This window comes from Carcharhinus amblyrhynchos, chromosome 1 (assembly GCF_965287045.1).
Source record: "Carcharhinus amblyrhynchos chromosome 1, sCarAmb.v2.hapA, whole genome shotgun sequence".
Classification (NCBI taxonomy): domain Eukaryota; kingdom Metazoa; phylum Chordata; class Chondrichthyes; order Carcharhiniformes; family Carcharhinidae; genus Carcharhinus; species Carcharhinus amblyrhynchos.
The window spans coordinates 56,767,561-56,780,029 of NC_137324.1; the positions used below are offsets into that span (position 1 = coordinate 56,767,561).

The 12,469-nt window shown below is 42.0% G+C and overlaps 1 protein-coding gene across 9 annotated transcripts in view; it reads left to right on the forward strand.

The window, feature by feature from the left end:
* LOC145340852 (protein unc-13 homolog B-like) overlaps positions 1 to 12,469 on the forward strand; it is a 580,250-nt gene that overhangs the window by 449,199 nt on the left and 118,582 nt on the right. For all 9 annotated transcript variants that reach the window (XM_080185311.1, XM_080185327.1, XM_080185336.1 and 6 more), the window contains 2 exons: positions 1,680 to 1,821; positions 5,815 to 5,984. In XM_080185311.1, the coding sequence (XP_080041437.1) occupies positions 1,680 to 1,821; positions 5,815 to 5,984 (312 nt within the window). The remainder of the gene's footprint in view (positions 1 to 1,679; positions 1,822 to 5,814; positions 5,985 to 12,469) is intronic.

Genomic DNA, 12,469 nt, shown 5'->3' on the forward strand with positions numbered 1-12,469 from the left:
GAACTTTCAGGTGAGATGTAAAATGGAAGTGCTTTCTGCCTCCCCAAATGACCTATAAAGGTTAAAGAAGAGCAAGAGAGTTCTCCTAGTCTTTTATTTGTAGACATTTTACATGATAATTTCCATTAATGTTCCCTCTGTTAGGTTGTGTTCAGTTGCCATTAAACATAGTGTATAGTTGACAATAAAGTTGTAAATGCCTAAGTGGTTGCAGGTATAATTTTGGAAACAATAAAAGGTTCCTAAAGAACCAGAAGTTGTCTAAAAAAAGGGGAACTCTGATCACTGAGCCCATTGCTTACATATTGAATGAGTCGCTAGAGTCAGGAATTGTTCCCATGGATAGAGGAAGGTTAATTTGCTTGACAGATACCCCAAGCAAGTTGCCAGCAGGATTGATTTGTGATGCTCCACACAATCACCTAGACAGAGAAGGGGTTATTCAAGTGCTTTAACATGGCTACTGGAAAAGATTACGTTATATCAATCTAGTTGACGTTTTTGAATCGGGGTTACAAGGTTGGTTGATGACTACGTCTTGATTGAGATTATACCCATGACTTCTCAAAAGGATATTAACAAGCTGCTGTACAATCGACGTTTATGATAATAGAGACCCGTTAAACATTTTCACAGAGCTTGGGTTGAATAAAATTTTGGTTATATTACTGGAGGCAACATACTGTTATCTATGGTAGTGATTCTATGTGGAGACTTGTGGATATTAGCTATTTGCATTGGGGAATTGTCCACACGTTTGTGCATAATGTATATATTTGTGTCAGTGTGCAAAGCGTGGATGGAAAAAGACAAATTTAATTGAGGAAAGGGCCACACTTGATAGTATTATTCACTGTGAATTTTTTTTAAAGTCATGCATAGTATTTAGGCATCAGTAGCTAGGCCAGAATTCATTGCCCATCCCTAAGTGTCCTTGAGAATTAATGTTATAATAGCAAAATACTGCAGATATTTGGATATCTCAGTGCTGGAAAATCTCAGAGATTTCTTCACACCTTCCGTGCATGTTCCCTCCCCCTCCTACACAAACATGAGACCACTCTTTCCACACCCATGAGGCTCCCACTATGGTCTGCCTCTAACACTGCCACCTGGCACAGGCCCAGCCATGTCCTTCTCCCCTGGGGGGGTTATTCACCTTTGTGCCCCCAGAGGGATCCCCATGATGTAGCCTCACAGACATAACGTCACGTCTATAAGGTTTAAAAATATACCAAGATGGGAAAATGTGACAGGTCAGGCCTAATAATTATATTAAAATCTACTAAAATACATTAAAATGTGGTTCTCATCCTTTGTGGGTATGAAACTTGCGACATCAATCCCTCTGACAGCGAACTCTGTTTGAAAATCACACACACACACACACACACACACACACACACACACCACCACCCCCCCCCCCCCCCCCCCCGCCCCCCTCAGAGTGTTTACTGTTGTCTGAGTGGGTTGTTGCGAAATACAGGGACTCTGGCTTGGTTGCATCTTCCATCTCATAATAGTCAGTTGATTTAAACATTATGAAAGGGAAATCATTGAGAACCCATAAGCATGGAAGGCATTCTAGTCTTTATTTCTTAAGCCTTTATTTCTTAAATTAAAAAAAAACTTGCCAATCAATTAGACTATTCTAAAGCTTGATTTCCAACTTTCTGCAGTGGTGTGTGCTCAGGGACTTCAAGCAAAGGATAAAACTGGCTCCAGTGATCCATATGTCACTGTTCAGGTTGGCAAAACCAAGAAGAGAACAAAGACTATCTACGGAAACCTGAATCCTGTGTGGGAGGAGAAGTTTTATTTGTAAGTTTTCTGCTTTAGAACTATAAAAGTTAAATTTGATGTTGTTTATTTTACTATTTATTATTAATCTCATTTATATCTAATTTTTTAAAAGTTGATTGTACTTTGGGCTTTGGAAAATGTCAGTAATAAATAATAACATTTGACATAACTTAGTTCATTTACATTTGTTTCTTCTGAACACACTAATTATGTAGGCTGCTGTCTGTTTTCATGGAAGGTTTTGGCAGACAGTGCTTACCTTTAGGAACTTTGCTACAAGTGGGTCTGTAAAGATTATAGCAGGGATAATTTTAACTCTTCACCTTAAGGCTCATAAAACAGGAATATGCATTCAGTCGTTGAATTAGATCATCACTGATCTGAATCCATTACACTTGAATCATCAACCATTACACACCGCTTATTGGAAAGGGAAATCAGACTGGGTGTATATGACCAGCCAATCCGATATTGTCAGCTCTACTTCATTGTCAAAATTAACATTACTTCTGTGCTTTGATACCATCTTCAGAGCATATAGAACATTTCTTGACTTTACAAGGATATGCTCTATAATAAATATTCAGAGTTTTATTTGTTCTTCAGAGCTTGTTCATCTTTCTTGTTCCAGTTATTTTCCTGATCCTGATTTACCGCAGAACCTACTCATGTCCTGTAGCTCAATCAACTTCTCAATTTTTGTTGTCTCATCATTCTCACCTGAACCTAGTTTAGTTTCCTTATTTGCAGTTTAAATTATCAGCATGTTTGCTATAGCATGTTGTACATGCTATACCAAACCCTTGAAGCTTTGGAAGCTGGAAAATGAATACATTAACGAATCACAGTGATAACATATACATTTTCTGCTTTTGAATCCTGACTCTGGAAATTGTATCATCTGCATTAGGCTTTCACTTTCTGTTCTCTGTTTTGGCACAACTATATATCTGTCAGCTCCCATTTCCTTTGATGCTTGCAGCCTGACACAAAATAGGCTGTTCATGTTTTGATAATCTTGCACTTAAAAATAGTCTGGTACAATGCATTTATTTTGCATGATTCACTCAGCCTATATTCACTTTATAATAATTGCCACATTGTATGGCAGCATGTTAATAGTCACTGTTCTATCATGTACTCAAATTTTAATTTTGTTCTTTCTTTTTGGGAAAGGTGCGACATATAAATCATGCACATTTACCTTTAGATTTACTAATAGCTTCCAATCTGATTTTGGATCAAAATTAGAAATCATTTGGATGACATGAGTCTGCTAGTGAGCCTGGGGGAGCAGTGTAATTCCAACACCATTGTAATGGAGCATTTGCTCAAACAAGCAAAGGTCAGATCCACTGTGTTATCATCTCATTTAATTAAAAATCCCAACTGATATGCCTTCCATTCTGGACTTTAATGACACCTGCGTTAGAGAAAGCAAAACGTGAACTTTGAAATGTTGATTGCAGTCGGAAGAGGTCATGAAGAGCATGCTAGATTGGGGGTAGAAATCGCTGTGGCTTTTTCTGCCTTATATCATATACAATTCTTATAGTTATTTTAATTTGTTAATTTTTTCAGATTTTATTTGTTTTTCACTTCACATTGTCAGAGTTAATGTAGATGCCTCTTCCAGCGTGCTCAAGACATACATAGGGCAGCACGGTGATTAGCAGTGTTGCCTTACAGCGCCAGGGGCCAGGATTCGATCCCCAACTTGGGTCACTGTGCAAAGTCTGCACGTTCTCTCTGTATCTGCGTGGGTTTTCTCCTACAGTTTGAGAGAAATGCTGTTTAGGTGCATTGGCCATGCTAAATTCTCACTCAGTGTATTCCAAACGGGCACTAGAGTGTGACAAGTAGGGGATTTTCACAGTAACTTCATTGCAGTATTGATGTGACACTAATAAATAAACTAAACTTTACACAAACCTGGTGACGGATGATCTTATTTTTCTTAATTGTCTGTAGTTTGGGACAGTTAGTTGTTGTAACACTAAAACCACAACATTCTCATAAATCCTGGGTTACGTGCATGATTGTGCCTCCTAGTTGCACCTCCGAGTTTCTCAACATATCCATAATATGGCACTAATTTGAATCATAGAATGAGTGCAGCTCCAGAAACACTCAAGAAGTTTGACACCACCCAGGACTAAACAGCCCTTGCTTGCTTGGCACCCCTTCCACAAATATTTACACCTAACATCACCGACACAGAGTGGCAGGAGGAACTCACCAAGGCTTCTTAGGCAGCATCTTCTTCACCCACAACTGCTACCATCTAGAAAGACATTATCTGAAAGTTCCCCTCCAAGCCACATACCATCCTGACTTGGAAATATTTTGTTGGATCTTTACTGTCACTAAGTCAAAATCCTGGAATTAGTGTGGGTTCAAGAAGACAGCTGAACACCACCTTCTTGAGGGTAATTAGGGATGGGCAATAAATGCTGGCCTAGACAGCGACACCCATACCCCATGAATGAATAATAAATAATGGAGTACAGACAGTAATTCCATTGTGCCTGTGCTAACTCTTTGAAAGATTTATCCATTTAGTTTCATTCTCTAACTCTTACCCCATTGCCCAGAATTGTTTTCTCTTCAAGGATATATCCAATAATCTTTAGTCAAATCAATTTAATGTAGCTAGTTAATTTTCACATAAATTTGTTTTATTGCCTCACAACCAGAACTTTTTTGTTACATCCCAAAAGCTATAAAAATTCTCAGTTCAACATAGAGGATATTGTAAGTTGTTATCACTTTTTCCTCACCAGTTCTTCACTGTCACCTATTCTCTTGAAGGCACCTGCCCTGCTTCTTCCAAATGTCCATGGAAGACATTGCAAAAAGGCCCAGTTCTGTCCTTTCCTGGCATTCACACGCATTTACAGTGGGAGTAGATGGTTAATGATTAGGTTTAATTTCTCCTCTCTTATTGAGGAAGTTTTGCCTAACAATGTAGTCATCCTTTGGTTGGTATGACCTCTAACATGTTATTGAACCTGGATGCTGCTGGGTGTGTATCTTTTCTTTTTGCTGGAAAGAAAATTGGCTGTATATCTCAGGACTTAGAGCACTGGTCTTGTAAATCAGGAGTCACGAGTTCAATTATCGCTGGAGCATGTGGGTAAAATTTAGCTGATGAGAGCTGTAGGGAGGACACAAAAAGACTGGGAGGGGAAACAGACAGCTTGGGGTGGCACGGTAGCACAGTGGTTAGCACTGCTGCCTTAGAGTGCCAAGGACCCGGATTCATTCCTGGTTTGGGGCACTGTCTCTGTGGAGTTTGTACATTCTCCTCATGTCATGTGGGTTTCCTTCAGGTGCTCCAGCTTCTTCCCACATTCCAAAGATGTGCACAATAGGTGGATTGGCCATGCTAAATTACCCCTTAGTGTGAGGGGTCTAGCAGGGGTAAATGCATGGGGTTATGGGGATAAGGGCTGAGTGGGATTGTGGCTGATGCAGACTTGATGGGCCGAATGGCTGCCTCCTGCACTATAAGATTCTATGGTTCTATGTATAAACTCACTGAGGAGCCAGAAAGATGATGTTGTACCACATTGCGGAGACAGTGGCGAAGTAATAGTGTCATTGGACTAATGCTTTGGTTTCAAATCCCACCATGGTAATCGGTATAATTTAAATTCAATTCATAAAAAAAAACAAATCTGGAATTGAAAACTAGTCTCAGTAATGGTAACCATGAAGCTATCATCATCATTTGTTGTAATAACCCATCTGGTTCACTAATGCCCTTCAGGGAACGAAATCTGCTGCTCATAACTGGTCTGGTCTACATGTGACTCCAGACCACTGCAATGTGGTTGATTCTTAATCGTTCTCTGAAATGACTTAACAAGGTACTCAGTTCAAGGGCTATTAAGGATAAGCAACAAATGCTGGCCTTCCAGCCATACCCATGTTCTGTGAACAGATACATTTAAAATAATGTTTTGGTATTATTGCACATCAGTTACAGGTGTTATTTTACTTTCACAGTGAATGCCACAATTCCTCTGATCGAATCAAAGTAAGAGTGTGGGATGAGGATGATGACATTAAATCACGTGTTAAACAGAGGCTAAAACGAGAATCTGATGATTTCTTGGGACAAACTATCATTGAGGTTCGGACACTAAGTGGTGAAATGGATGTCTGGTATAATCTTGGTGAGTAAAAGAAGAATGTGGAATGGGATAATTTTCACATGTCAACCCCCAACAATTTCAGTCATGCTGTCACCATGCTAAATATTTGAAGTTGGCATAGAAACTTGAGCACCACCTCTCTGTGGCTTGATGCCACATAAAGATATTTGAAACAGTGTGAACAAGCAGCATCAAGAAATACCAATTAGAATGCTGTACGAATGGGTGAACTGGAGGTTAAGCTCATGTGGCTGAACTGAGATGTGTTCAGTTGAAAATTAATGCTCCTCATGTGGGAATTGTAAGTGTGAAAATCATTAGGCCACTGGCACTTGTTTGCTTAGAGAATTGGCAGAGGTCAGGGATCAGGTTGTCACAGGCAGCCTGTAGTCGGGCTGGAGAAATAAAATATCAGATGTGTTGGGAGAATGGGTTCATGACTGACAAAGGATGCATGATCTGAATTACAGCATTGTTAGGCAAGGTAAATGCTGAGCATTCATACACCCTTCAGGGAAAAAACGTGAAAGGTGGAGAAAGAGAGAGGTGTGGTTATTCTAGTGCGTACGTCATTAAAATTTAAAAATGTCATGCTGTGAAGCAATAGTGTAAGTGAAAACAATGCATTCATAGGGTAGTTGAGTGTAACACTGAGCATACTGTTTTGTCCTTGTTCAAGATGCTCAGTTGAGTGTGAATTGGCAGTGAGCTTCTGAGAGCTAATGGGAACACTTTATGTGCCATATCCTAGGTTCTGAATAAAGATCAAGAAAAGCAATTATCATAATATTGATCCTTGAGGAAATCCCACTATATACCTTCCTCCAGTCTGTTTCCTGTCACTCAGCCACATGCCACCACAGTTTATTCACTCAAAGGGTGGTGAATCTCTGGAATTCTCTGCCCGTTGAAGTGGTGGAGGCTGCCTCGCTAAATATATTTAAGACGTGGGTAGATAGGTTTTTGGTAGGCAAGGGGATTAAGGGTTATGGAGAGAAGGCAGGAAAGTGGAACTGATCCACTTCAGATCAGCCATGATCTTATTGAATGGCGGGGCAGGCTCAAAGGGCTAGGTGGCCTACTCCTGCTCCTATTTCTTATGTTCTTATTCCATGGACTCAACTTGGCTGATTTGCCTGTTGTGTGGCACTTCCTAATTTTAAAGTTTGTTTTATCAGTGTCAAAAGAAGGCTTACATTAACATTGCAACAAAGTTACTGTGAAAATTCCCTAGTCGCCACACTCAGGCACCTGTCTGGATAACTGAGGAAGAATTTAGCATGGCCAGTGCATCGAACCAGCATGTCTTTTGGACTGTGGGAGGAAACCGGAACACCTGGCGGAAATCCTCGTAGAGACACGGGGAGAATGTGCAGACTGTTCTCAGACAGTGACCCAAGCTGGAAATCGAACCCAGGTCCATAGCATGTGAGGCAGCAGTACTAACCACTGTGCCTCCTTGCTGCCTGAATTTTGTGAATTCCATACAGACTATATCAACAGCATTACTCTCATCAACCCGCTCTGTTACCTAATCAAAGATTGTAATCAACTTATTTGGTCTTAACAAATCCATATTGGCTTTCCTAAATCACAATTATCAAAGTGATTTCTAAAAACTTTCCCACCAACACGTTTATATTGACTGACCTGTGGTTGCTGCGTTTATCCTTACACAGTTTATTGACCCAGGCTGTTACATCTGCAATTATACAGCCTTTTGGTGCCATACTTCTTCTGAAGGAGGATTGGAATATTATGGTCAGCAGCTTCACAAATTCCACCCTGACATCCCTAAGTATCCTTGGATGTTTTTGATTCGGCCTTGGTGACTTATTTAGCTAGGATTATCAGTATTGGGAACACAATGCACATAAGATGCTGGTGTGAGTCAGGATCCTGAGGAAATGCTGATGTGCAAACCAGCACTGTATTTCCCAGGAAATTTAAACAGCTCATGGACTGATTGGTGCTGCTTGGGACTTTCTGTAAATGTCTCAATGTCAGAGATTTGAGCTAGATATGTGCTACTTCCAGGGATATTTACCTTAGAATTGTTGAACGTTTTAATTTCTCATGTAAGTCAGTGATAAAACCAACACTCCAATCACCCCCTTGACCATTTTACCCACCCCACCAACCCAGAAATCCATTCCCTGGACTCAATACAACCCTCCATCCCCCTGACCTGGAAGCCACCATCAGTCTCACCCCAGATGCACATACCCTCATGCCCCTGCCCCAACACCCTGCAACCCAGATTCCATTACCAACCCATTCTCAACCCAATTACCCATCCCTGACCCGTTACCCATCCCCTAATCTGACTACCCAATGGCCAATCCAATAACCACATCCATCCCACTACGCATTCACTCAGTCACCTATTCACCCACCCTTCCACTCACCCACCCATTGAAAGATTTGAGACCTTTAAGAGCTCACCTCAATATGGCAGCTGATGTCATTTAAAAGAGTTACATGTACTGCTCCTCTTCACCCCTCCCCTCCCAGATCAATGCACCAAGGCTTCATTGTTTCAGCTAGATCAGAAGCTCCAGCTGGAAGTCAACAAAAAGATAAGCAAGCAATGATTTTTATAGTCAGCAGTGATGCACTGAGGATTGCCACTGATTGGAAAATCTGGTCCATTAACGTTTATGTACAGCCAGACTTTGTAATATCTCCTCATTATGTAATGCATGAATTTGTGAGGGTTTGACAAGGTAGAAGCTGAGAGGGTAATCCTCTTGTCAAGAAAGCTCAAAATAGGGGGCACATTTCAGAATAAAGGATCTCCCATGTAAGAATGAAACGGGAAGGAATTTCTTCTCTGAGAGTCACTAATCTTTGGAATACTCTAGTCCAGAGAATATTGAAGGCTGGGACATTGAATATATTCAAGGTTGAATTAGAAAGGTTTTTGATCCACAAAGGAGTTTTGGGAATGCGGGCAGAGAAATGAAGTCAAGGCCACAGTCAGATCAACCAAGACTTTATTGATTGGCAGATTAGGTTCAACAGGTCAAATGGCCTACTCCCTCCATTTCTTATGTTCTAATGCCATTAATTTTTAGCCCATCCAGTGTCTCAGCTACCTTCTCTTTCACTATGAGTTTGGCAGCATTTCCCAGACGTTTATTCACCAAATCGATGTGAGTTTTTATCTTTTTTTTAGCTGCTCTTAGGAGATCATAAGATTTTAGGTGGAGTGGGGAATTGTAGCGAGACTAATGGGGGGAGAGGGGCATTCGGTGGTGGGGGGACCCACTGCACATTCTGCAATGGAATCGGTGAGGGAAGGAGGCGATTGGGACTGCACATGGGGGAGAGGGGGAGCTTGGGGTTGGCCATGGTGGGGGTGGGCCAGGGCTGGCCTTGGGATGTAAGGGAGGGATCAGGGCTGGGCAATTGGGGCTGGCCGTGGCAGGGGTTGAGGTGGGTGGAGTGTAGGCTGGCAATCAGGGAGGGGGGCTCAGGAACATAGTTAGAAGGTGGTGATTGAGAAGCCAATGATGGGGAGGCCAGTGCACATGTGCCTATTCTGCATTGACAGATCAGCACTATTTTGCCGGCCTCACCAGCGGGATGAAGCCCTGCCCCCACTTTCCAGTATGAATCTCCCTGAGGCACTCTTTGAACACAGTAAAAAGTCTGACAACACCAGGTTTTAGTCCAACCTATTTATTTGATAATAGACTCACAAGCTTTCGAGGGACACCCTTTTCTACTAAGTATAACCAAAAAACGGGTGGGAAATTCTCCCATTTCCCCGCCTGTTAGGCACTTAGTTTCGTTTTGGGAGAACGCTGGCCTATATATCATGACTCATAAGATACCACAATTATTTGGGACAAGCTATGTTCCTAAGGGCTGAAAAGGATGTTGTAGGTAGTATGGTATTCATGTACATCCCAAAAATGTTTGATAAAGTACCACATAACAGTTTGTCAGCAAAATTAAAACCCATGAAGGACCCATATAGGATGGATGTCAGAGGTAGGTTCTTTACTCAGAGGGTAGTAAGGGCGTGGAATGCCCTGCCTGCAGCAGTCGTGGACTCGCCAACTTTAAGGGTGTTCAAATGGTCAGTGGATAGGCATATGGATAACATTGGAATAGTTTAGAGGGTCATTAGATTCGTTCCACTGGTCGGCGCGACATCGAAGGCCGAAGGGCCTGTACTGCGCTGTAATGTTCTATGTTCATGAAATAAAAGGGACAGTGAAAGCAAGGATAACTAACAGGAAACAGAGTGTAGGATGAACAGTTGTTTTTCAGACTCGTGGAAGGTATGTAGTGGGGTTCACTGGAGATCAGTATTATTGTGTCTCCAGATGACACAGAACTTAGAAGTATTGTGAACTTTGAGGAGAGCAGTGATAGATTTTAAGACTGGTGGAGCAGGCAGACACGTTTCACGTAAAATTTAATTTAAAAGTGTGAAGTGATACATTTTAATAGGAAGAACATGAAGAATCTGGAGGAATGATGATCCATAAGACCATAAAATATAAGAGCAGAATTAGACCATTTGATCCATCAAATTTGCTCCACCATTCAATCATGGCTGATAAGTTTCTCAAACTCATTCTCTGCCTTTTCCCACAACCTTTGATCCCCTTTCTGATCAAGAACCTATCTATCTCTGTCTCAAATATACTCAATGACGTGGTCTCCACAGCCTTCTGTAGCGTGGAATTCCACAGATTCACTACCCTCTGGCTGGAGAAATTCCTCCTCATCTATGTTTTAAAGGGCCATCCCTTTATTTTGATGTGGAGGCTGTGCCCTTGGATCCAAGTCTCTCCTATTAATGGAAACATCTTCCCCACGTCCACTCTATCCAGGCCTTTCAGCATTCTGTAAGTTTTCAGTGAGATAAAGTGGTGTTGGGCAGTGTCTGCTGCCTGACACATTGAGGCCTATCAATTCTTCTAAAGAATTCTTTGAGAATGCAGTCTGGCGAGCCTAACTAAGTAGGCAAAAATTTGACAGATGTACTTCAATGTGGACAAATGTAATTTCAATGTGGACAAATGTAAGGTTATCCACATTGATCTGAAAGACAGAAACCTTACCAAAAAATGGCAGAGCGTTGTTTCCAGTGAGAAAGTTGGCATGTTTCTCTCCAAACAAACAGGCTGGTTTTCTCTCCAAACCTTATTGCACACTGCCTAAAAGTCAAGGGGCATGTTTCAGGCTGTCGTACAGGGGGCAGGGCCTTAACATGCCATCAAAACCTTGCTGCTCAAAGATAGGGATACCATCTTTAAAGGGTGTCCATCATAAGCTGTATAAACCTCACCCCAGCTCACCATGGAGGTGTCGGGAGTTCCCCTCCACACCCCCAATTGGAGTTGGCTTCTTTTACCTCCACCAGCCCCGATCACTCTCGTCTCGCTCCCCCCATCTCCACTGTGATTCCGCACCCACCTCCACTCAACACCCATCCCCCCAAGTGGCCATTGCCAGCATTCTCAGCTCCTCTGTCTGGTCCTGATACCACCACATTTAAATGAATCCCCTCTTCCCCATGAGGCTCCCCCTGCGGCCCGTGCTTTGGCACAGATTGGTACTGCCAAGTTGACACCTTGCCTGTCAGTGCCAACCTGACAGTGTCAAGAGACAGTGCAGAGGGTATTGTCAGGCCACTGACTGACCAAGTCCCTCTCCCCTGGGGTTTATACTTATCTTTCAGGGAGACCACCACGACAGATTCATGTCAGCGCAGTGTCAATATATGGTGGTGGTCAATATCTGGCAAGAGGGCGAATAAATAATATTTACATACATTCAGATCAATTCAAAGCAGGTCATGTACTTAATGACACTGCCTGTGAGGGGCGGGGAAGATCAACTTCCAGACCTTGAGCCTTCACAGGCATTTGCACAGATCACAAACACAGTCTCAGAATTGCCCCTAGTGTATTTCTTAAATGGAGAGAGGCTGGTAAATGCTGAACTTCAGTGGGACTGAGTGCCCTTGTTCATGAGTCACTGAAAGCTAATATATAGATACAGTAGCAATTAAGAACATACATGGTATGTTGGCCTTTAATACAAGAGGATTTGAGTATAGGAATAAAAATGTCTTACTGTAATTACATAGAGCCTCGGTGCGTGCACAGTTCTGCTCTCCTTATGTAAGGAAAGAAAAACTTGCTATAAAGGGAGTGCAACGGACATTCACCAGATTAATTCCTGAGATGGAGGAATTGTTCTGAGGAAACATTAAAGTGGACCTTTATTCTCTGGAATGTAGAAGAACAGAATGTGCGCCAGAATTCTACCACCCCACCCACCGTGGAATCATAGCAGCTGAAGGGTGGACAATGAAAACATCTGTTAAGCTCGGGCAGGAATTTCCAGTCTTGCTTGAGTGCTGCCGTAAAATCCTACCTATGGTCTCATTCAAATGCACAAAATTGTTATAGGGCCTTGCAAGGTGCATTCAGGAAGGATGTTCTCTGGCTGGAGGGTGTAGAACCAGGGTACATGGTCTT